Below are 19,119 nucleotides of genomic sequence, written 5' to 3' on the forward strand. Positions count from 1 at the left end.
TCTAACAATCAGAGACAGGGCTAGAGCCAGCTGTAGGACTATCAGAGGTAGAACCAGTCCTTGGACATCTCTAACAACCAGCTGCAGGGCCACACCCAGCCATAGCTCCAGCTCCAGTGTCAGTTACAGATCTAGAGCCAGTGCCGGCGGTTCAAGCTAGCAGCAGCAGCAGCACCACCACCACCACCACCACCACCAAATCTAGCACTAGTCAGTGCTAGGTCCAGAGCTAGCTGCCAGTTCTAACACCAGAGATAGAGCTAAAACCAGCTCTAGGGTTTCCTTTTGGTATCTGAGCATATTTAAGACAGTTCATTTAAAGCCTGTCTAGTAAGTCCAATATCTGGGCTTCATCAGGGATAGTTTGTCAATTTTTTCCACTTTGAATGGACCACAATCCTATTTGTATGGTTTTTTTTTGTTGTTGAAAATTGGACATTTAAACATTGTAATATGGTAACTCTGAAAAAGTTTCTCCCGTTTCCCCAGGGTGTGCTATTTTTGATTACTGAAGGCTGCAGTCATCTGTTCATTTTGTTGACGTTCCCAAAATAATTCTGCAAAGAATGTCATCCTTATCACGTGTGGTCACTTTCAGTCTTTGTTGAGCTAGTATTTTGACAGAGTTCTTGAATACCGGGCGCTAAAAGCACACAAAACCCCATCTCTCCCAGTCCTTACTGACTGGCTCTGTGATGGGGCACACCTTCAACACTTAGTCAGGCAGTTTTTAACTCTGCCTTTACTTCCTGCTTGGACTAAGCCCAGAGACCAACCAGAAGTAAAAGCTTAGGGTCTTCTCAGGTCTTTTCTGAGTATGCATCCTGTCCTGGCCATGCACGAGGCTTTAATTCCCTAGCCCGCATTGTCACGCTTAGCGCACATTGTCACCAGACCTGGTCAGGCATCCATGGGAGCTCTCAGCTCAGCACCTGAACACACTGCTTTAGCACACCTACAGAGCGGAGCTGAGTAAGAACAGGCCCAGGACCTACATGCCAGCCAAGCCAGCTGGGGTGAGACTTCAGTTACTGAGGGCAGCACGTCCCCAGGGCAGGACTCCTAACCCACATCTGGGATCATTTTCAGTGGTATAATGAGGCATAAATAACTTCAAGTCTTAATGGTGAGAAAGTTATTTCCCCTCCAGTTCCTATTCCATCTTTCTAATTTTACGAAGGAGTGAAATCTCAGTTGGTTGCTAGTATGTCTAACTCCTGTAAAATCCTGTAACCTCCCTTTGTACTGAGAGCGAGCCTCAGGCTCAGGCCCTGTGGGTCACAGCATCCAGCTGCAATTTCCTAACAGTTTGGTTTTTACTGGATTCATTTTCAGTTACTTTCTATTTATGTCAAACGTAAACATTCTTCTAAAGATGCATTCAATTTAAAAAGCGAGTCAATTTTTAAAATATTAAGCAATTAACAGTACAAGAAATACAGAGATCTGGCAAAAATCATGAAGGTGATATGCTGACAACTGAATTTGGGGGGATATTGTTCTAGAATAAGGACTTTGGACTCAGTAACTTTGTATCTCATGCTTTTGTGATTCTGGGGTTTTGTGTGTTCAACTGGTTGTTGTTCCCTAATATATATTAGTTTTGAAAAACCTCAACCCTATTTTAGCTGACTGAGAGGAAAGGGGTTTATTTGCATCTGGGTTAAGACAAGAAAAACAGAAGGGCCCCAGAAGTTAGGTACAACTGGCAAATGGAAAAGCGGTGATGTGGAGTAAAATGAAAAACCAGGAACAGAAGATTCCAGTACAGTAGATTGCTGCGCCGTTCGCTCCAGGCTCTCAAATACGAGTGAAAATTCAGTTAAAAATATCTTCTTATAATGGAGAAGAAAGAGAAAGAGGGAAAGCTGCAAAAAAATATTTTAATATGTATCTTTTCTTTTTAAAAAAATTATAAAATTTAAATAGCTGATTCAGTTAAAAATCTATTGTTGCAAAATTTAACCAGTGTAAAAGATTTCTGGGTCCATGAGTCCAAGTCCAATACTCTTTCCACTTTGACCCTTCATTTTTTATAGATCCTACACTTTCAGGTTTTTCCTTAGAAAACACGATCTGAAGTAATTTGTAAGTAAGGGACCAGTACTTCAAGTGTACAGAGCTCTGGCTCAGGCAGCAGGAGGCCTGGCTGGACTGCGTGCCCCGTGGAAGCCACCCCTGGGTGAGCCCACTGCTGCCAGCACTCCGCACAGGACCTGTGAGGCTCATTCCTTGCCCTGTCAGTCCTCCCGGTCTCTCCTGGGGACTGCGATCTGCCCCGAGCTTGGCTCTGCTTCCAGTGGCCAGCCATATCCTTGGCTTCATTCTACTTTGATTCTGGTCAGTTGCCATCTTCCTTCTCCACAGAGTTTCAGATCCAAGGAGTGAAACTACAAGAGACCACCACCACACAGAGATTAGGCTGCCCTGGCCACGACAGGAGGCCATTGAACCCCTGCCCTCTCTGCCACCTCCACTGTCCATTTTGAGGGTCCTTGGCCCTTGGGTTCTTTCTCCTCGTTAGCCATCCTTGTGAGCACAGGTACCTTCTCGAGGCTGCGCCGATGTCCCACGCTGATAAACGTCATGCCCAGCTGCTGGCCGACGCGGTAGAGCTCGCTCTCCACCTCCTCAGTCAGGGCACTGGTGGCTTCATCAAGCACTGAGGGCAGAACCCCGTGGAAAAAGATGGTTTCCTGCCCCCACCTGCCTTGGCTTCTCCCACCCAAACTCATTTCCACTTCTGGGGGGGACCTAGGGGGAAGCTGAAAGCTGCTCTGGCTTACAGGAGCCCTGCCTCACAAAGGATGGGCCAAAGGAGCAGAAGCCAGGCTCCATCTGGGAAGCCTTGTGCCAGCAGCAGGACAAAACCCTTCAGCTTCCTCCAGATAAGCACCAGCCACTGCTTGGGACCAGGGGATCCCCCAAAGATTCCAGTCCCCAGAGAAGTCCACACCTGCCCGCTCCCTGCCAGGTACAACTGAGGGGGAATGCCCATTCATGGATGGCAGAGCATAACATCACACACCCTCGCAAGGCAGCTCCAGCTGCTGCAATGGCAGAAAGCTTAGGAATCAGGAGAGTAACACATCCAGAATTGCTTTTAGGATGCTAAGCACTGCTGCCTCATGGGCAGAGGCCTGCCGTCCTCTCCTACAGGAACAGAGATGCCCAGCCATGCACAGGTGTTCTCCTACCCACACCAGCGCTGCCTCAGGTGTGCATGAACACACGCTGCCACACCTGTGAGCACACAGTACCTGGCATGCGTACCTACAGGCTGGACCTCACCTGCATACTTAGGCTGCAAATAGAAAAGCCGGGCAAAGGACAGCCTCTGCATCTCTCCTGGAGACAGAACATCATACCTGAGGAAAGGGAGAGAGAGAGGACCGCCGGAGGTTGGATATAGCTTGGCTTTTGCCTAGAACGGGTCTGGGCAGGAAGAGCCTCTCACCCCAGGACTGATGGACGTCACTCCCCTTTAAACCACAGCCCCGCTGCCCACACAAGGTGATGCCAACACTCTGCTCCCACAGGCGTGAAACCTGGACTCTGGGATCAGGAGCCATTCTATCCCTTCACTGGGTTCCTGGGACCCATTGTTTTGGGGGAACTGGCTCTGGAGCACCCCAACCCCTTTCTTACCAGTTCCAATCGACCTGATGGTCCAGACCCTCTGTCCTTGCCACCAAGTCGGACTGTAACAACCCAGAGGAAATGATGTCCATAAAAGGGCCCATCTCTGCTCCCTGCCACCCTGAGGAAGCGCCTCAGCCCCCCACACACGTGCTTCCGAGACAGATCTACAACCCCAGTGGAGGACTACGGTGAGGGCTTGGGGGGCCAGCGCCCCAGACAGAGGAACAGACTACCAGCTACCCTACATAAATTTGTTGGAGCATGGTGACAAGAAAAAGCATGTTTTCTTTACAATAATAGTTTTATGAGTGTTTTAAAATTCACTAGAACGTGCCCCCTTGTTGCCCGTACCTGGCCAGCAGTTCCTCCTGCCATTTTATACTCCCACGCTCCCTGCCCAGGGCTCATACTTCCAGTCCTGGCCCAGGGACAGTAGGGCCGGCTCTGCTGGGCCAGCACCTGTGGTCTGTGCTCCCAGGTGGGCTTGTGTCTCCGGGTCCCTGCCCTCACTTACCAGGCCTGCCAACTCCAAGAACCTCATGATCCTCTCATCATCAGTAGAACCTACAAAACAGAGAGGCCTTCTTCAGGAAGTCAGTTCCTTCTGGATAGACATAATCGATGGGCAATCACAGCGGGAGGAAGGGAGGAGGGAGAGATAGGGGGCTCAGAATCTGGGCTAAGGCTCTGAAGTGACAGGTTATAGACCTAATAAGGGAAGGGCCAGGTGAAGGAAGTAATCTCGTCCCTTCCTCCAGTAGATGCCTCTCCTCAAGGAGGGGAAGACAAAACAAGATGAGGTCAGGGTACAGGCCCCCAGAGAGTAAACAGTGGGAGGAGGAGAGGCAGACCCAACCTGAACTCAGCAGTGTGGCTGGGGCGTCTCCCAGAGGGCACAGGTGAGGCTACAGTCAGAATGAGTAGGAACAACTGAGAAGGGAGGACATGCCCCAAGGAGGCCAGCTCACCTGAGTCCGGGTAGATCTCCTTCAAGGGATATATCACCTGATAAAACAAAAACCATGGGCCTAGGACAAGGGCCAATGAGAAGGGGGCTGCCCACAGCCCTCCCTCCCTCAGAAACAGCCTGGCTCCTCTCTACCTGAGGAGAGTAAGGAATACACTGGCTGAGAGTCCAGCGGGAGACGCCAAGCCAGCAGACAGTGGGGCAGGGTCATGGCAACCTCCAGATGTGTGTCTGGGGAAAAGTCTGAGAGCCTCATGAGGACAGGGACCCCACAATCCAACCTTGGGGTTCAACTAATGTGTGTGATCTTTGGCTTGTGGCCCTCACAGCTTAACCTGCCCCCAGGATTTACGCTGAGTACATGGCCCAATCCATGGATGTGAATAAACATTCGAGGGCCAGGGAGTTCCTGAACACAGGCCGTCTTATTACCCCATCTCTGCCCATTAACACCACAGGGCTCAGACCTGTCATAGCACCAGAGGCCCTGGCTGGGGGGGGGGGGGGGGAGGGCAGGGAGGAGGGAGCCCCTGAACTGCGCTGACCTGCTCCCGAAGGGTCCCATCAGTGAAGAATGGTTTTTGTGGCAGGAACAGCACCCCGTGGGGTCCAAAGTCCGTCAGCATCTGCATTGAGCCTGCAGAGCCCACAGAAACCTCTATTTCGAGATCTTCCAGAGAAGGCAACTGCTCCTCAGTCCCATTCCCCAACAAAAAAGGCTGGATTCTAACACACGCACACACGCACGCACGCACACTCGCAGGGCCGCCTTCTCAGAGGCAGGAAGGGCTGCTTCTCACCCCGTGTGCTCTTCCAGAGGCCGCCCAGAACCCGGAGCAAGGAGGTCTTGCCGGTGCCGGTATTGCCCGTGATGAGCAGACTCTGCCCCTCGGAGATCTTCAGGCTCAGATCCTCAATTAAGGGTTTGTTAGAGGAGGGGGCAGAGATGGAGACCCGCTCAAGAAGGAAAGCTGTGTCTGTTGGCTCTGCTGCTGGCCAGCCTGAGGCTCTGGGATCAGAGAAAGGAGGGGGTGTGTGGGAAAGATAAGCAGTGTCACGATTGCCAGGCGGAGGGGGTTTCTTCTCCTTGGGGGGGCATCACCCCTGGATTAGAGGGTTGTTATGGGCTGAACTGTCCTCAAAACCATGTTGAAGTCCTAACCCCTAGTGTCTCATTTGGAGAAAGGATCTTTAAAGAGGTGATTATATTAAAATGAGGCCCTTAAGGTAGGGCCCTGATCCAATATGATGGGTGTCCTTTTAAGAAAAGGGAGAGGTGGGCAGCCCGATGGCTCAGTTGATTGGAGCGTGAGCGCTTAACAACATGGTTGCCGGTTCAATTCCCGCATGGGCCAGTGAGCTGCGCCCTCCACAACTAGATTGAAGACAATGAGCTGCCGCTGAGCTACTGGAGGGGCGGCCGGATGGCTCAGTTGGTTAGAGTGTAAGTTCTTAACAGCAAGGTTGCTGGTTCAATTCCCGCATGGGATGGTGGGCTGCGCCCCCTGCAACTGAAGATTGAAAACGGCAACTGGACTTGGAGCTGAGCTGTGCCCGCCACAACTAGACTGAAGGACAATAACTTGACTTGGAGCTCATGGGCCCTGGAAAAACACACTATTCCCCAACTGAAAAAAAAAAAAGTTTCTCGCTCTCCATGAATGCCCATCTACCACAGCAACTCTGCTTTCCTATGTCCCTGCACCATCTCCCTAGCTTCTTATCTCACAGTTACATGAAGCTTTTATTTTAAACAGGGGCAACAGATAAGGCATTCATTCCTAAGAAGAGAGTGTAGGCCCTGGAATTCAGACTCTTCCCATTTTTGAAAGCTTACTCTGTGGCCACTGTTCAAGCACTTTCTATGAACTATGATATCTAATTCTCACAACCCTAACAGGAATGTGATCTTTATAGAAATGAAACTGAGACCCAGAACCCTTAAGTAATTTGCCTAAGAAAAGTGAGGACATGAAACAAATTCTCAATGCACAGAAAGGTCAGAAACATCACAAAGCCTGCAAAGATACATGAATAAAGACATCTCTGGGCCTGAGTGAGGCATGAGGAAAAAGAACAGACAAGCCCTGAGGAAAGGGGCAGGCGGCAGGGCCCAGGGGGAGGAAGAGGGAAGAAAGAGGAGGGCTCCTATTCAGATTATTTGTTATCTCAGGCCTCGGCAGTGTGTGCGTTTTGCTCCCATCAGGTGGGGGATGGTGGAAATTAACACAGTGGATGCTAGAATAGCAACACTAATTGTGAACGTTTGTAACGTGCTTGGTACAAGGTACACATTTCTTTCATTTGCTCCGCACCACTTCTGCTGCCCAACTGGGACAGGGCAGGGCTCCAGGGTGAACCCCAGCTGGGTGGTTCCAGAGCCTGCATTCTCAACTACTGCCCACCCCCCAGCCCACCACTCACCTGTGCAAGTCCCACTCGCTCTCATCCAGCATCTCACCATCCTGTGACTTCAGGGACATGTCAAGCAGGGTATCCTGAAGCTCCCCGATCCTGGTAGGAAGTGAAAACCTGAGGTGGGCCTGGGGTCCCAGGTGAAGGTGATACTCCTTTTTCTCTCACACCCACCAGTATATGGGGAGTTTTTCTGTTCTTTTTCTCACTCAGCTACTGCTCTCTGTGACACTTTGTTTGGGGGGCGGGACGCAGCCTCACCTGTGTGTGTAACCAGCCACATCCGAGAGCGTAGTGGAGAGGTCGATGAGCCGGGTGAAGCAGTTGATGAGGTAGATGCACACGAAGGCATTCTGAACGGAATGGACAGCAGTGAGCACAGGTCTTGACTCCCAGGCCCTGGACACTGGGCCAAAGGGCAGAGGGGGCCGCGTGAGCGGCCACCAGGAGGGCTTCTCACCTTGCTGACCAGGGTGCTGAGCTCCGTGGGGCTCAGATCTCCATAGACGCCACTGAAAATGGGGACTGCGATCACAACGTAACTCAGGATGCTGCCCAGATAGTCAAACGTATTGACACCGACTGTAGAAGACAGACTGCATGAGACCCGGGAACATTCCTGAGGGGAGCGGGAAGCACCCAGGTTGCGCTACTCCCCAGAGCCTCATTCTCCTGGGGACATACACGGCAAAGGCAGTGGCTCCTCCTGGTTAATTCCCTCGTCAGAGCAAATACATCAGTGCGGAGAGAAAGGAGGGAGGTGAAGGAAGGGAAGGGGACTATTCAGATCCTGTGATTCCTGCCTCCCGGGGTTCCCTCTACCTACTGTACAGCCAGAGCTCCTTGGACATCAGCTCCCGCTGGGTCTGAAGGAGTCTCTGCAGCCTGCGGTCAGTCCTCATGTGTTCCACGTGCCCAGCTCTGAAGAGAAAGGCTGGGCTGTCCATGGGGCCTGGAGAGCCTCAGCCAGCCTGGGGGCCCTCTGTCCCTCAGTATACCCTCCTTTAGCGACCAAGCCCATCCGAATGATCTTCACCTCAGACCTTTTCTGTCACTAGCACCTATGCATTGCTTCATTCGCTCAATATAGTATTGCCTGCGGAAAGACCCTGAACTCTAGATCGGCTGACCTGACTCAAATCCTGGCTCTGGCCACTTATTAGCTAGATGTGACTGACAGGTTACTTACGAGTAAGTCTCAGAGTCTCAGTTTTCTCATCTGTAAAATGGAGCTTCTAATATCTACGTAATAGGCTAGAGTGAGAATTTCAGAATATGAAGTGCCAGCTGCTATTATTAAACAAACATACAGGGAGCAGAGACTGCATGGCTGGCTCTGTGCTAGTTAGCCAGTACGAGAAAAAGGTGGTAACACAGTCCTCATCTGGGAGGACACCAGTTCAGGGGGGTAGGCAGGTATGCTGCATTCTTCACCTGGAAATGGAAACTGTTACATAAACAGTGTCTTCAGGGATATGGCGACAAACAGGCTTGACCACTAAGAGAGCAGGCTCCCAAGAGGATGTGATTTGGGGCTTTAAGGATGGGCATAAATTCTCCTGGCAGAAAAGGTAGGGGGAGAACAGAGGGAGCATTTCAGATTTTACATAAGGAGGGACATAGAGACCACTGAAGAATACACTCCGAGTTCCAAGAACCAACCTGCTTTCTCCAGAGCCCAGAGCTTCATGAGCAGAGGCTGCGGAATCCAAAAACAGCTTAGCACAGGCCCAGGCCTACCCACCGCACAATGAAGCCCCAGCTCTTAAGAGTCCGTGTAGTCTTGGCACCCCAAGTGGGGGCGCTGCAAACTGCCAGAGACTGGCAGAAGAGCAAAGGCCCCAAGGCTACCGGATCCAGGTGTTACAAGAGTCACTTTAAAGCTCTGGGGCCAGCCGCTCCCGCTCCCTCCAATGCTACGGAGATGATCAGCCCTGGACATCAGGCTCCGACAGAAAGCCATTTTACAGACAGAAAAACAGAGGCAGAGGCAATGCCGTACAGTCATCAGTAAGACAATGAAACACTTCATTCTTGGAACAAATTTAGGCCCCATGGTAGGCCACTCAGAGGAACCACTAGCTTCCGAAGCAAATCCCTGGACTTAAGGATGAGGCAGACAGGGCAGTGAGGGATACGGGGAAAGGGTCACAGCTGAGTGTGAGGATGCTCGACCCCTGGGCTAGGGGATGGCAGGAGGATTGTACCATTCACCTTTCCTTCTCTGCCATCGCCACCAGCAGCTCTGACAAGGCAGAAGGGGAACTATGCCCCCTGGACTTACCTGAAAAAAGCAGCAGGCTCAGCATTCACCCGGATCTGCATGTGCTTGAACCTGGGCAGACCAAAGGGAAATGTGTGCTGACAATGGGCAGCATGGGCTCCTCTCCTTCAGGAGGCCTGGGTTAAGACCTCCAGACAAAGAGGAGCCCAGCTCCACCTGGCAACTGGCTGCCTCAGCCCAACCCTTTCCTGAACTGTCACAGGGTGGGAAATCCTAGGCCTGGGTAGGGTGGCAGGAGCCCTGCAGACAGGGCAGCCCCTTGCCTCACTCCAGACAGAACAGGGGTCCACAGCACTTCTTCCTCTCAGTGCTGGGCCTGCAGAAGGCGGCCACGAAGCACAGAGTAGGGGCTGGATCCATCGACTGATCCAAGACAGGGTGGTTGGAACAGAAGCATGTGAGAAAGCCAAGGGATGATGCTGGCGGCCAATCAGCCACTGTCCCCATGCTTCTCATGGGAAATCTCATTAACCTGCCTCACACTTCTATCGTAACAGTACCATCCCTACCGGCCAAGAGCATGTGGCTAGTAACTGGCATACCTGGGGTTTGAACTTAGGCAGCCTTACTCCAGATCCCATTCCTTAACCACTACGCCTAGCCCAGAAACCTCAAGCGAGGCAGACACACCTGAAATCCCCCTCCAGCTTTTCCTGCTGCACCAGCTTCGCCACAATGGGCCCCATCAATATTTTGTTCACCATGGTTCCCAGGATGAAGTATCCGAAGATGCTCACAGGCCCGAGCCAACCTGTGCTGAAAGTCAGAGAGGGAGGGTGGGAGGTGCCACATCCCGCAGGCCTCAGCCTGACTCCTGCCCCCTTCGGGCAGCCCCTGTTCAATCTCAGCAGCCTGGGGGGGGCCTCTGCTCCTGTGTGGCAGCATCTAGTACCTGGTCTAAGATGTGGGAGCACCAGGATCCTGGTGACACTGAAATACCACAGGGCCAAAGGGAGAGCAGGGGCCCACACACACGATAGAAAGACTTCCTGGGGTGCAGGTGAGAGGGAGGGAAGACTAGCCTCTTTTGGACCCAACCTGGGAGAGCCTGTGTGCGTGAGGGACCTCTGGGGAAACAGCAGGTGGGAAGGAGGAGGGATTCTGGCAGGAGGAGAGGCTTCACCTTTGGAAGCATTGGTAGGTGTAGTAGACGAGGGTGAAGGGGGAGACGATCAGCTGGCTGGCCATGCTGCTGAGTTGCCGGCAGAAGCGCTCCACGTCCTGGCTGATGCGCTGGTCCCTGCAGCCAACAGCACAGAGTAACTGAACCCAGGCTGGGCTCGAGGGTTGAGATGGCTAAGACAGTCCCACGTTACCCCTTATTCTGACCTTTCAGTGCTGTCAGCAAGGACCCCATGGGAAGATGGACCCAGACAATGGCTGGTTTCCCAGAGACAACGAGACCCTCGGGACCTCTAAACAGGGTTCTGGAGAGCTGCTTTGTATGGTGCCTTGGTTTACCCCTCAGAAAAAGTGGCAACTGAAAGGTCCAGCGTCCAGGGGCCCTGAGCCAGTTCTGAGGGTACATGAGCTGAGTTTCTGGATAACCAGGAAAGCTCTCCCATTTATCTCACGCCTCCCAATCTCTCTTTGATGAGCCTGGGCCTGCCCCCATGTTAGCCATCTGGCTGCAGAAGCTCCTATGGGTTGAGTCATAGAGAAGAGAACTAGGAGAGCTAAGCAGCAGCAGGAGCAGCTGCCCAACAAACTTTGCTGCCAAGCTCAGCTTGAGCTGAGGAAAGGGCACCCCAGGCAACAAAGCGCTTGGGAGGGTGGTAAGTGGGGAGGGAATGAGTGTGAGGAGACCCCATGTGCCCCATAGCACACCAGGGCCACAAGTGACCTTGGACAAGTCACTTGCATTCTCCGGGCTTTCCTCACCTGTAAAATCACAACAGCTAACTTACATTGGAACACTTGCTATGTGCCAGGCACTGTACATGTGCATTACATGAATATCATTTCATTCTCACTGTATCCTTTGAGATAGTAACCATTGTTATCCTCATTTTACAGAAAGGGAAACTGGGGCTTAGTAAACTTAAGGCCAATGAGCCCGAAGACGATCGAATAAAGATTTAAATCCTAGAGTGAGTCCTCAACAGCAATTTTTTTACTGCCGAAAATCCGCCAGCTGGTTTTCTAGCTTTTTGTAGCAAGGATACTCTATTCAGAGGGGGCCGAATTTGGAAGCCCAGGACATGAAATGGACAAAAGGGAGCGGCTCCCTATTCTCAGCCCTGCAGCCTCTCCACGGGCCCTCTGCAGAGCGCCCTCCTCCCCCGGCTCTTATCAACATCTGCAACATCTCCAAGGGGTCTGCCTCTCCAGGGCTGAGCCGGGACAGAACCATGCAGAGGGGAGTGAGGACTGAGAGGCGGTGCCTACGGGTTATCGACGTCATCCCGCAGCACGTTGAGGGTGTAGTACACGCGGCCCCGGAAGTAGAGGCGGTGCAGGTGCTCGGTGAGGTCCTTCCTCCAGCTCACATACAGCAGGTTGCAGGTGAACTGGTCAAAGCTCTTCAGCTGTGCAGTAGGGGAGGCAAGGGGAAGGGAGGGAAAGGGAGACTGGCTTCCTGCAAGTCTCAGCGCAAAGCTCAGGGCTGGCAGGAAGCCTGTGCTGACCAGTCCCTGCCCACTCTGATGAGTTGTCGACGCAGCACTTCTGCTAGTTTAAAGTGTCAAGTCAGGAGACTTTTCACTTCCTCCTTCACTCACAGATTCATTCCTTCACGAATACTTAAGGATAAGGGCTTACCGAAGGCACGGCCCTCTAGCCCCTTCTATATTGTACTGTCTTATTCTGAGAGCAGATGAGCCTCTGGAGAGTGGGAACAGTATTTTCTATTCCATTTATATTCTTAGTGTTCTGTCCCCAAAACTTGGGACAGGGTTCTGTATACATAGGTGCTTCCTGACTAAAGACCCAGTGAAAGTTCCAAAGTGTGGTGAGAAGTGGCTTCCCCGAGGAAACAGGTAACACAGCCTGACAGAGAGCACGAGGCTTGAGTCCTAGCAGAGCCCTGACTCTCATCATTCGCCATTTATGGGGGCACCGAGGTGCTAAGCAAGAGGGAAATAACCGTGCGTTCAGTCTAGCCACGAAACAGACAGTTACAAGTATACTGAGTGTTACAGCGGAGGGAAACGCAACGTTTTAGTTCAGGACAGTTTGGTGGAAGAAACATGACAGAGAAAGTTGAGGCGGACTTGAAGGAGGTGATAACAGAAGAATTTTGAAAACTGAGCAGGCGTTAAACAAGTGAACCAGGGGTGGGGAAGGAGGCCACGCTGCGAGAACACAGCAGATGCAAAGGCTGGGAGGTAAGAGATGGTGCCAGGCTGAGTCGCAGCCTCAGCCCCAGAGGGGAAGAACAACTCTGGCAGCTGATCCCAGTTTTCTAGTGCTCTGAGCTCCGTGAAGCAAGAGTTCTGGGAATGGAGGGAACAATGATCATTGCCGCTGTATGCAGAATTAAACCAGAACCTCATGGCCTAGTCCTGGGAGCTTTAAACACCCAAGGAATTTGTCCCTGTGGGCCAATACCAAGATCTATGCCCTACCTATGCCTGACCTCAAGTTCCCAGAAAAGGGAGGGGACACACACCCAGAGCTTGATTCCTGTTTCCTGGTGTCTAAGTTCCACTGGGCATTCCATTCATACTAGGCTGGAAAGGAAGAGAGACACAGGGAGAAGACCTTACCATGGAGTTGAGAACGATGAGCGTGACAGCCAGGAATGTCAGGGTCTTAAACCTGTCCAAGTCTTTGTTTCCCAGGACCCCGTAGTACTGACTGGGGATCAAGCCAACCTGGTAAATCACCAGTTGTTCTGGGGACAGGGAGAGGAGGCAAAAATCAGTGATGAGGGGTGCAAAAAGGAGAGAAGCTTCTTCCTGAGCCCTTGCCTCATCAACACCCCGGAGAGAAGGGGACCCCAAAACCAGAACACCCTCCCCTCTCTAGCCTGAGCTCATTCACTCACCCAGGAGGGCCACACACAAAAGGGTCAGGAACATCAAGGCATTCTGTGATGACCAAGAGGGAAATAAAACCTTCTGTATCTGCAGGAACCGCTGGACGAATTGTAGATCTAACCTGGGCCTGAAGAAGAGAAACAGGTGAAACAGAGAAAAACCTAAGAGAGCAGTTACTAAACTTAGCTACATTGTTGGGGGTGGGGAGGGCTGCCAGGACACCCGCACAGCATGGTTTGCAAATGCTGAAGATGGTAGGCTCAGAACAGACCAGGGATAGAAAGGAAGTTCTTTAAGTTGATAAATGCTCTGAAAGGTTATTTACCAAAAAATCCACAGCAAAAAACATAGTTAATAAAGAAACAAGCCATATCCTCTTTATGGTCACAAAGAAGACAAAGAAGCCTACTTCATCAGGATTTTAAAGTTTTGGCTAAAACAATAAAGCAAGAAAAAGAAGTGAGGTGAAAGGATTGAAAGGGAAGAGATTAAATTGTCATTATTTGCAGATGTGATAGTTTACATAAGAAACACAGCAAATCAAAATGTAAATAAAAGTTCAGCTAGATATAGCGTTAACATACAAATATGGATAGTATTCTATGCCAGCAATAATTAACGGGAAAATATAAAGAAAATATCATTTACAAAAGAAAGAAAAGTATAGAAAAACTGTAAAATATCCAGGAATTAACTTTAAAAAAGAATGTATAAAATATTTTGGAGGAAAAAACAAAAAGCTCTACTGTAGACTAAAGCTCTATTCTAAGAAGACTTAAACTGACAGAGCTGGCATGACTTAACATTATAATGACCTCAATTCTAACAAAAGTTCAACGTAATACCAATCAAAAGTCAGGCTTCTCTGAGGAACTTTATACGGAAACATAAAGGTCCCTGAATAGCTTAGGACAATTGCGAAGAATAGGAAAGGAGGAAGAGACCCAGACCATCAGGTCATCAAGACCTAACATATTACAGGGCTGGAGTAATAACAAAGTGCTGTATTAATACGGGAACAAAAAGACCAATGAAAGAGGGACCAAAAAAATGTTTAAAATTATCAAAAAACCTACGTTTACATGGGCACATAATAAAGGACGTATTAATACTAATAGTTGTCAATACTTATTAAGCATGTACTCTGTGCCTATACTGTTCTACACGTTTTACACGTATGAATTCATTTACCTGTCACAACCCTAAGAGACGGACGCTATGTCCTATTTCAAGAAAGAGGAATTGAGGCAAAAGAGTTTAAGTAACTTGCCTGTCACTTACCTGGTAAGTAGTAGCTTTAGGGCTTGAACACAGACAGCCTGGCTCTAAGAATCCTGTGCTCTTAACTATACTACTACACAGCTTTTTAAATTTTTCATTAACTCATTAGTTACTAATTGAAAATGGTGGAGGAAAATTTAGGTCATTACATCAAATCATCAAATCATTTACAAAAAATAAACTTTAAAAACTCCAAATGGATTAAAAATCTAAATGTTAAAAAAAAGTAACTAATGGGTGGCCGGACAGCTCAGCTGGTTAGAGTGTGAGCTCTGAACAACAGGGTTGCTGGTTTGATTCCCACATGGGCCAGTGAGCTGCGCCCTCCACAACTAGAATGAAGTCAATGAGCTGCCGCTGAGCTTCTGGAGGGAAAGGCTGGATGGCTCAGTTGATCAGAGCGTGAGCTCTTAACAACAAGGTTGCTGGTTCAATTCCCGCAAGGGATGGTGGGCTGCACCTCCTGCAACTAAGATTGAAAACGGCGACTGGACTTGGAGCTGAGCTGCGCCCCCAAAACTAGGTTGAAGGACAACGACTTGAAGCTGATGGGCCCTGGAGAAACACACTGTTCCCCAATATTCCCCGATAAAATTAAAAAAGAAAAAAAAATTAAGGTTTTAAAAAGTATTTAGTTAATAGAAGGAACTGTAGGATATCTTTTTTTTAAGGAGGGCGCAGCTCACAGTGGCCCATGTGGGGATCAAACTGTCAATTTTGGTGTTATCAGCACCACACTCTAACCAACTGAGCTAACCGGCCACCCCAGGATATCTTAATGAAGATATAGTGGGAGGGTATTTCTCAGAAAAGAACCCCCCAAACCACAAATTTAAAGGGAAAAAGCTAATCAATTTAACTTAGAATTAAGTATTTTTGTTCAGTGTATAAATTAAGTTAAACGACTTGGAGAAGGTATTTGCCGTGTAAAACCAACAAGGAACGAAAATCTAGAGCCTGCAAGGAATTACTGCAAGTCAGGAAAACAGGAAATCATAGGAAAATGGGGAAAGGATACAGGCAATTCGGGAAAGGGGAAACCCATATGCTTAATACATAAAAATTAACACAATGGGATATCAACCTTACACTCATCAGATTGATAAACATTAGAAAACCAAACAATACCAAACGTTGAGGGGCTGGGGGGAGCAGGGAATATGGTGAGACAGGAAACTTTATTCAATGCTGTTGGGAAGTATAAGCTGATGTGACCATTCCGGAGAACAAGTTAGCAGAATTAGGTATGACTTGGCATCCTACCCTGGTGTGGATAATCCAGAGAAATTCATCCATATCCAAAAGGAGACAAGTGCCAGTATGATTTGTGGTGATTAAAAACTGGAAGCAATCTAAGTGTCCATCGCTAGGGGAATGTATAAACAAAATGGGGTCTAATGCACATAGAGTAGAACCTTGCAGCACTCAGAGGTGAAAACTAGATTACTAAAGCATGTATGATCTCGAAAACACAATGTTGAGTAAAAAAGTTTTTTAAAAAAAATCACAACATATAATCATTTATAAGAACTCAAAACCACTATACATTTTTTCAAGATAACATGCAAACTTATGTAAGGTGGGCTGTAAAGACACTCTTTTAACACACCAGAGTGGATGTCTGAGAAGGGGCGTGAAATGGGATTGAGAATAAGGAACGAAGGAAGATGATAAAACACAAGAAGGGCCGAGCACTGGCCCACAGTGCGCCAAGAACTGAAAAGGATGAACAACTCAATTCTGTGCATTCGAGGTTCTTTAAAAAAAAAAAAAAAAAAAGAAAGGAAAGAAGGAAGCCAGTTCCTAGAGAGGATCCCACCACACCCAGGGCGCAGGGGGATGCAGACGTGCCCACCAAGCTGGAGGGAGTCCTCGGATCGGAGGGGAGGGTAGGCGTCCCTTCGGGAGCTCCTCTTTCGCGGGGGTGATGGTTCTTCAAGCGCCGCGGAAAAGGGCATCTGGGAGCAGAGCCCCCTTCCCCATAGAGCCCCGAGTAAGACGCCCCGAGGCTCGACCCGCCTCCCCAGTCGCCCTGCTCACCTGGCGCCAGAGCCGGGCGCGGGCCCCCGGACCGCCATGACCCGCTGTCGGACCGACGCCGGAACCCGGCTGCCCCGGGGCGAGCTCGGGGCAGAGTACGAAGTCTGTGTGACCGGCCGGAGCGGGGCGGGGCCCCGGCGACCACAGACAAGGGCGGATAGAGAGGAAGGCGCCGAGCGACGCGGCCGCTCCCGGAAGCGACCGACCTCGGCATTGCGTTCTGTCGACCCGGCCTAGAGGGCCCCCTTCTGGATATTGGAGGTTTCTCCTTTGACAAGAGTAGCGGAGAACTGTGACTTAAGTATTTTATGACAAGTATTTTAGACTCTGAATACAGTACATATTTCATAATTCTCCCAGATAAGCCATGGTGATCTTTTAACAACATAAATCAGGCGTCCGATTGCCGTTAGAATAAAATCCAAACGTTTTCATGGCATAAGTGATGGGATCCAGCTCTTGGTCTTCATTGAATAGCCACTCTATAGCCACCTCAGGGTCTTGGCAATTACAGTTGTCTCCCCCTGGATCACTCTTTCCCCATCCTGGAACTGGCTCACTTTCATCATTAGTTTCAATAGTCACCTGCTCACCCTACCTAGACTATGTCCTCTGGCCCCATCATTCCCTATTAAACTTTTATTTCCCTCATACTATTTATCACTATCATCTTTTTTTTTTTTTTTTTTTTTTTTTTTTTTACCTTCTCTGTTACTTTCTTTATGGTGATTTTTTAAAAAAGATTTTATTGGGGATGGGGAACAGGACTTTATCGGGGAACTGTGTTTTTCCAGGCCTTTTTTCCAAGTCAAGTTGTTGTCCTTTCAATCTTAGTTGTGGAGGCTGCCGTTCAGCTTCAAGTTGTCCTTTCAGTTGTTGTCCTTTCAGTTGTTGTCCTTTCAGTCTTAGTTGCAGGGGGCGCAGCCCACCATCCCTTGTGGGAGTCAAACCGGCAACCTTGTGGTTGAGAGGACACGCTCCAACCAACTGACGCATCTGGGAGCTCAGTGGCAGCTCAGCTCAAGGTGCCGTGTTCAATCTTAGTTGCAGGGGGTGCTGCCCACCATCCCTTGTGGGACTCGCAAGGGAGTCGAACTGGAGGAGTTGAACTGGCAACCTTGTGGTTGAGAGCCCAGTGGCCCATGTGGGAATCGAACTGCAGCCTTCGGAGTTAGGAGCACGGAGCTCTAACAGCCTGAGCCACCAGGTGGGCCTATCACTATCATCTTGTTTCTTTGTTTATTGTTTGTCTTGCCCTACAAGAATAAATTTCCCTGTAAGAAGTTTGACTCCGCCTTGCTCATTGCTGTATTCTCAGTACCTGTCTACTCTAAGAGAGAAAATACCTGCTAGGAAGGTCTCCTGGTACCTCAAAAATTTTTTAAAAAACCAACAACATAAAAAACAAAACAAAACCCAGAACCTAGTGACTAATTGGGCTCAAAATTAAAAACAAAAAAAACAGAGTTTAACAACTGTTGCTAAACAGGGGCCTCTCATGCAAGCTGCATTTCAAGGAAAAGCCTGCACTAAAATGCCTACTGTCTGCACTGTGAGCCAACCCTTATAAAAGAGTTTCTGGAATTGTACTGTGAGCCAACCCTTATAAAAGAGTTTCTGGAATTGTAGTTTAACCAACAGGACTGAGACTTTCCTCCTCCCCTTGGAGCTGCACAGTTACATCCTTATTAGCGTCCCCACTGACCAATGAGAGCAGCTCCATTACAGCCAATCAGGACAGTGCTTTTTGACCAAAAGTGTGAAGACTTGGAGTCCTCATTTGCATGAGAATAGACCAATCAAGGACCAGGGGCAGGGACTTCTCTCTATATACCAGGGGTGCCAAAAATAATGTATACAAGTGGACACTTTGGTCAACATTGCTTAAGCAGTAGTTTGTCGTAATCAGAAGTATCTGGACACTGATGGTAACCACTTTGAACACCTCTTGTCATTGCAGAAGTCAGACGTGACTTGTATTCATCTTTTGTTATCGGTATATATTATTACAATTTTAATACAGTTTTCCTTTCTTAAATGTGTATACATATTTTTGGCACCCTCTGTATAAGTCAGCAGGGCTAGAGCTGAAACGTGGTGAGAGCGGAGCAGGGCAGGGCAGTCTAGGCACAAGAGAACAGAGCTGCAACACTGGGCAAGCTGCAACACCAGGTGGAGCCATCTGTTCCACAGCCATTATGTCTCATAATTGAGCTGTAACACTACTGTTCCACAGCTATATCACAATTGAGTTGTTTGCACTGAGTAGTCTCCTTCACTGCACCCCAAATTAGGGATTCCTGTTGGCATTGAATTGGTACCAACGACAATTGGTTGACTTTAGAATACTGCTAATATGTAATAAGTTCTTAATAAATATTTGTTAAATGTTGAAGAATGAAATGCTTATCAACTGATTGTCGTGCCCAAAGGGAGGTAAAAAAACATAGTTTAAGGAAACAAGTAGCATGATCTCACAGGGCCTTAATTTTGAATCTGGATGTACCTTC

General features: G+C 49.2%; 1 protein-coding gene across 3 annotated transcripts; it reads right to left on the reverse strand.

The window, feature by feature from the left end:
- Positions 1 to 1,864: 1,864 nt before the first annotated feature.
- On the reverse strand, positions 1,865 to 16,809 carry ABCD4 (ATP binding cassette subfamily D member 4). Of its 3 annotated transcripts, XM_074327215.2 has the most exons (19): positions 16,610 to 16,809; positions 13,297 to 13,415; positions 13,016 to 13,143; positions 11,697 to 11,836; positions 10,432 to 10,548; positions 9,939 to 10,064; positions 9,309 to 9,359; positions 7,851 to 7,945; positions 7,485 to 7,606; positions 7,286 to 7,377; positions 7,034 to 7,123; positions 5,410 to 5,618; positions 5,155 to 5,246; positions 4,611 to 4,647; positions 4,157 to 4,206; positions 3,649 to 3,701; positions 3,292 to 3,368; positions 2,547 to 2,662; positions 1,865 to 2,390 (listed from the first exon to the last, which is right to left on the reverse strand). In XM_074327215.2, the coding sequence occupies exons 1-19, from the start codon at positions 16,645 to 16,647 to the stop codon at positions 2,322 to 2,324; spliced, it is 1,821 nt and encodes a 606-aa protein (XP_074183316.2). In that variant the 5' UTR covers positions 16,648 to 16,809; the 3' UTR covers positions 1,865 to 2,321. The 3 variants fall into 3 exon arrangements, with proteins under 3 accessions (XP_074183316.2, XP_074183317.2, XP_074183318.1); XM_074327216.2 differs by lacking the exons at positions 11,697 to 11,836; positions 13,297 to 13,415; positions 16,610 to 16,809 and having other exon boundaries at positions 13,016 to 13,141; XM_074327217.2 differs by lacking the exons at positions 11,697 to 11,836; positions 13,016 to 13,143; positions 13,297 to 13,415; positions 16,610 to 16,809 and having other exon boundaries at positions 2,182 to 2,390; positions 9,939 to 10,059.
- Between the last annotated feature and the right edge of the window lie 2,310 nt (positions 16,810 to 19,119).

The sequence above is a fragment of the Rhinolophus sinicus genome, chromosome 3 (assembly GCF_057876585.1).
Source record: "Rhinolophus sinicus isolate RSI-liver-muscle chromosome 3, RSI-T2T, whole genome shotgun sequence".
NCBI lineage: Eukaryota > Metazoa > Chordata > Mammalia > Chiroptera > Rhinolophidae > Rhinolophus > Rhinolophus sinicus.

Excerpts from the sequence above, each read along its gene's own strand:
- ABCD4 (XM_074327215.2), bottom strand. The coding sequence starts at position 16,647 with ATGGCGGTCCGGGGGCCCGCGCCCGGCTCTGGCGCCAG. Across the intron at positions 7,378-7,484 it reads TCAGCACCCTGGTCAGCAAG|AATGCCTTCGTGTGCATCTA; the intron begins GTGAGAAGCCCT and ends CATTCCGTTCAG. Across the intron at positions 3,369-3,648 it reads CATCAGGTCGATTGGAACTG|GTATGATGTTCTGTCTCCAG; the intron begins GTAAGAAAGGGG and ends CCCTTTCCTCAG.